The 3,249-nt window shown below is 38.0% G+C and overlaps 1 protein-coding gene across 1 annotated transcript; it reads left to right on the top strand.

The window, feature by feature from the left end:
* The first annotated feature begins 1,388 nt into the window (after positions 1 to 1,388).
* LOC110892783 (ESF1 homolog) lies at positions 1,389 to 2,450 on the top strand. Its single transcript, XM_022139930.1, has one exon. The coding sequence runs from the start codon at positions 1,389 to 1,391 to the stop codon at positions 2,448 to 2,450; it is 1,062 nt and encodes a 353-aa protein (XP_021995622.1).
* Positions 2,451 to 3,249: the final 799 nt, after the last annotated feature.

The raw sequence follows: 3,249 nt of genomic DNA, 5'->3' as shown, positions 1-3,249 counted from the left end.
GGATGGGATATCAAGGAGCATTGAATGCTGCAAATTATTTGAAGTCAAAGTTTACCAAGCCTTACAAGTTTTTGATCCATTGTGTTCTGTTGTCATTAAGTCACACTAAAGGTAGTTATGATGCAATGAGAGACTATCAAATGAATATGGTGACTGCATTAGTGTTAAACAAGAAGTATAACTTTTCGCACATCATATTTCATTACATGGCCGAGAACATCACAACAAAAGTCAAGTCTTGGACGTATCCGAGATTCGTACGGATACTGATAGATCATGCGTATCCTGAAATAGACAGAAACATCAAGGATGATTTATTAGTGCAGTCTCACATGAATGAAGTCACTATCAAACAGCATGTGAGATATCATCCAAACCATCCAGAACCAACAATTGATACTGTATTCTTTGGTGCTGTTAAAGATGCCAATTACGTCGATCCAGATCCAGTTGAACACCAGAACTGGAGGAATGAAGAAGAGATGAAGGAAGCGCCATATGCTGATGAATTGAAAATTCTTGCCGGTTTCAAAAATACTAAGAATGAGTGGTATGTAAAGGAATCTGGAAGAAGACGTAGGAAGGCCACTCCAATTGTTAAAGAAAGTGAAGGATCGTCATCAAAACCGAGAAAGAAGCAAAAGAAAGCAGCAACAATGTCTTTGGTTGATGAACCGGAAGAAGATAATTCGGTGGTAACTGCAGAGAAAGAACAAGTGACAGCTACAACTGATGATCCATTTAATGTTGATGTGTTATTTGATGCAGATGTTTTGGAAACAGGGCCAGAAGTTGTTGCAAATGTTGAACAAGTTGTAACTGTTGAAGCCCAGAAAGAGAAAGAAAAAGTTGCTGATGATATTGAAGGTGACGATGTAGATAAAAGTACAACAAGTTCGTCAAGTTCTTCAGATGATGGTATTGATGAGATTGAAAGTCGGAAAAGAATTCAAGTAGAAATAGAAAAAAAGAAGATGTTGAGAAAGAGAAAAAGGTAGGAGAAAGATGATGATGAAGTCTATGTGCCCTCTCTAGAGCATGTTTCAGGATTACAATCTTCACCAAAAGCTAGAAAGAAAGCGGGAGGTCGCAAGAAAGTAGTTTCTCCAAAAATACGCAAAGTCAATCCAAAGAAATCTCCGAAAATCGTGCTAAAGAAGAAACCATCAAAAGAAAGTAAAAAGCCTCCCACACCACCACATGAAGCAACACCACCACAATCACCTGTTCATTAATCACCACCCAGAAAACCTACTCCTCCACAACAATCCTCACCACCTAGACTACCAACACCTCCAAGACAACCATCACCGATTCATCAATCACCACCACCACAACAAACTGTATTTTCTTCACAAGATCTATTTGGTACACCTCCACTCACTCAAATGCAACCTCGTTCTTCTAGCAGAGGTCTTTATACTCCACAAGATAATCTTCTAGACATTGGAAATTTCGACGTTGCAAATAATGATCAATTGTTGAAGTTGGAGAAAAAGATGGATGCAGTGATAGTAGAAAACAAGAAGTTTGTTGCTGAAAACAAGAAGGTGTCTGATAGAGAAAGACTTCTTGAAACTCGTGTGAAGAAGTTAGAGGATGAAAATCAAGTGTTAGTGAAAAAGATTGATGCTGATCAATCTGAAATTGATATATTGAAAGTACGTGTTGCGGAGCTTGAAGAAGAAAAGTCTAGAAAAGATAATCAGAATGAATACTTCAAGCAAAAGAACAGAGAACTGGAAGCAGCTAAAAAATCAAGAGATCATGAGTTCTACATGCTGAGTGAAGTCGTTGAAAGCATGCTTGGAACTCTAGTAGAACAAAAATTCGAAGAGCTGCAAGTAGAGGAGATTAGAGCTGAACGTCAAGCAGAAATGGAAAGACAAATGAAAGACAAAGGTAAGGGAGTTGAAGGTAGTTCAGCTGTCACAGAAAGATCAATAATTCCTTCAATGGTGGTTGAGAATCCCGAACCTATTTCTGCAATATCTGGTTTCTTTGAAGATGAAACTCACCTTGCTGAGTTAGAGGGATATAGTAATGATGATGATGATGAAGAAGAAGAGGAGGAGGAAGAGAAAGAGGATAAAGATGAAAAAGTATTTTCTGCTAGCAGTCACAGTTCTGATAATGATGATGATGATGCTGCAGGTGGTACTGGTTTAAGAGTTACCGAAGGTTCTTCTGAACAAGATGTTGATAATCTGATGAATGACACTGTAAATGAAGAGTCAGGAGAAGCTAGTGGAAAGGGGGAGTCTAGTAAGTCTCAAATTGTTGAACATTCTGAGACGTTGTTCTTGAGTTTAGATGTTTACAGAGAAATGTTGCAAGATGTGAATCCTGAATTCAAGATTGATTCTGAAGAAAAGTTAGAGTCTTTTGATATAAATCAACAGCTTGAATACTCGTACAAGTATGTTGAAGAGGCTGATAAGTATGATTGAGTTGAGATTGAAGATTGTACGGATGATGAAGATGTAGCTGAAGATACTTCTAAGTATCCTACACTCATGGAATTCTTTGCTGAAGAAAACAGAGAAGAGTTAAGACAGAAAGTAACTGAGGCAGTGAAAGATAAAACCTTCGACAGTACTCAAAAGGAGATGGAAAAAGAAGATAGGTCGAAGTGGTTCAAGAAGAGTCACGAGAGAAAATTTAAAAGACCTTTGAAGTATTTTCAACGTGATCAAAGTGTTTCTCTTGGTGATATTATCAGTTGGGGATTTTTACCGCAGGTGAATGCATATGCAATCCGAAGAGAGTATGGAGTCCAGTACTTTGCACGTTTATATGACATCATGTCATTACCTTCGTGGGATGTAGATGAACTGGCGAAGGTAAAATGTTTGGATTATCCTGTTCGGAAGAATGATGTTGCTATCTGGGGCTACATTAAATTTGAATCGTTGAAAGAATTTCGTAAATGGAAGCCACATCATCCAAAGCGTGTGCAGAGAATTAATCCTGAAACTGGAGTTGAAGAAACTATCTTGAATATCAAGCCACCAAGAACAATGAGGACAATTCCAATGCCTCAGATGGAACAAGAATTCTATAAAGGCTTCATTGGCTGGGTGTACAGTTGTATTACAACAGAAGCAATCATTACTTACAGAGCTGGTGAAGAGATTCATGAGATACATGTGTATGATCCAATGTGGCTGGTTAATTGCTCGGCAAAGGATATAGAATGTCTTTTCATTAACAAGATTCACTATCAACCAGCAGATAGAGAACAAGCAA

The sequence above is a fragment of the Helianthus annuus genome, chromosome 12, assembly GCF_002127325.2.
Source record: "Helianthus annuus cultivar XRQ/B chromosome 12, HanXRQr2.0-SUNRISE, whole genome shotgun sequence".
NCBI classification, from domain to species: domain Eukaryota; kingdom Viridiplantae; phylum Streptophyta; class Magnoliopsida; order Asterales; family Asteraceae; genus Helianthus; species Helianthus annuus.
This window is presented reverse-complemented; position numbering and strand designations above follow the sequence as displayed.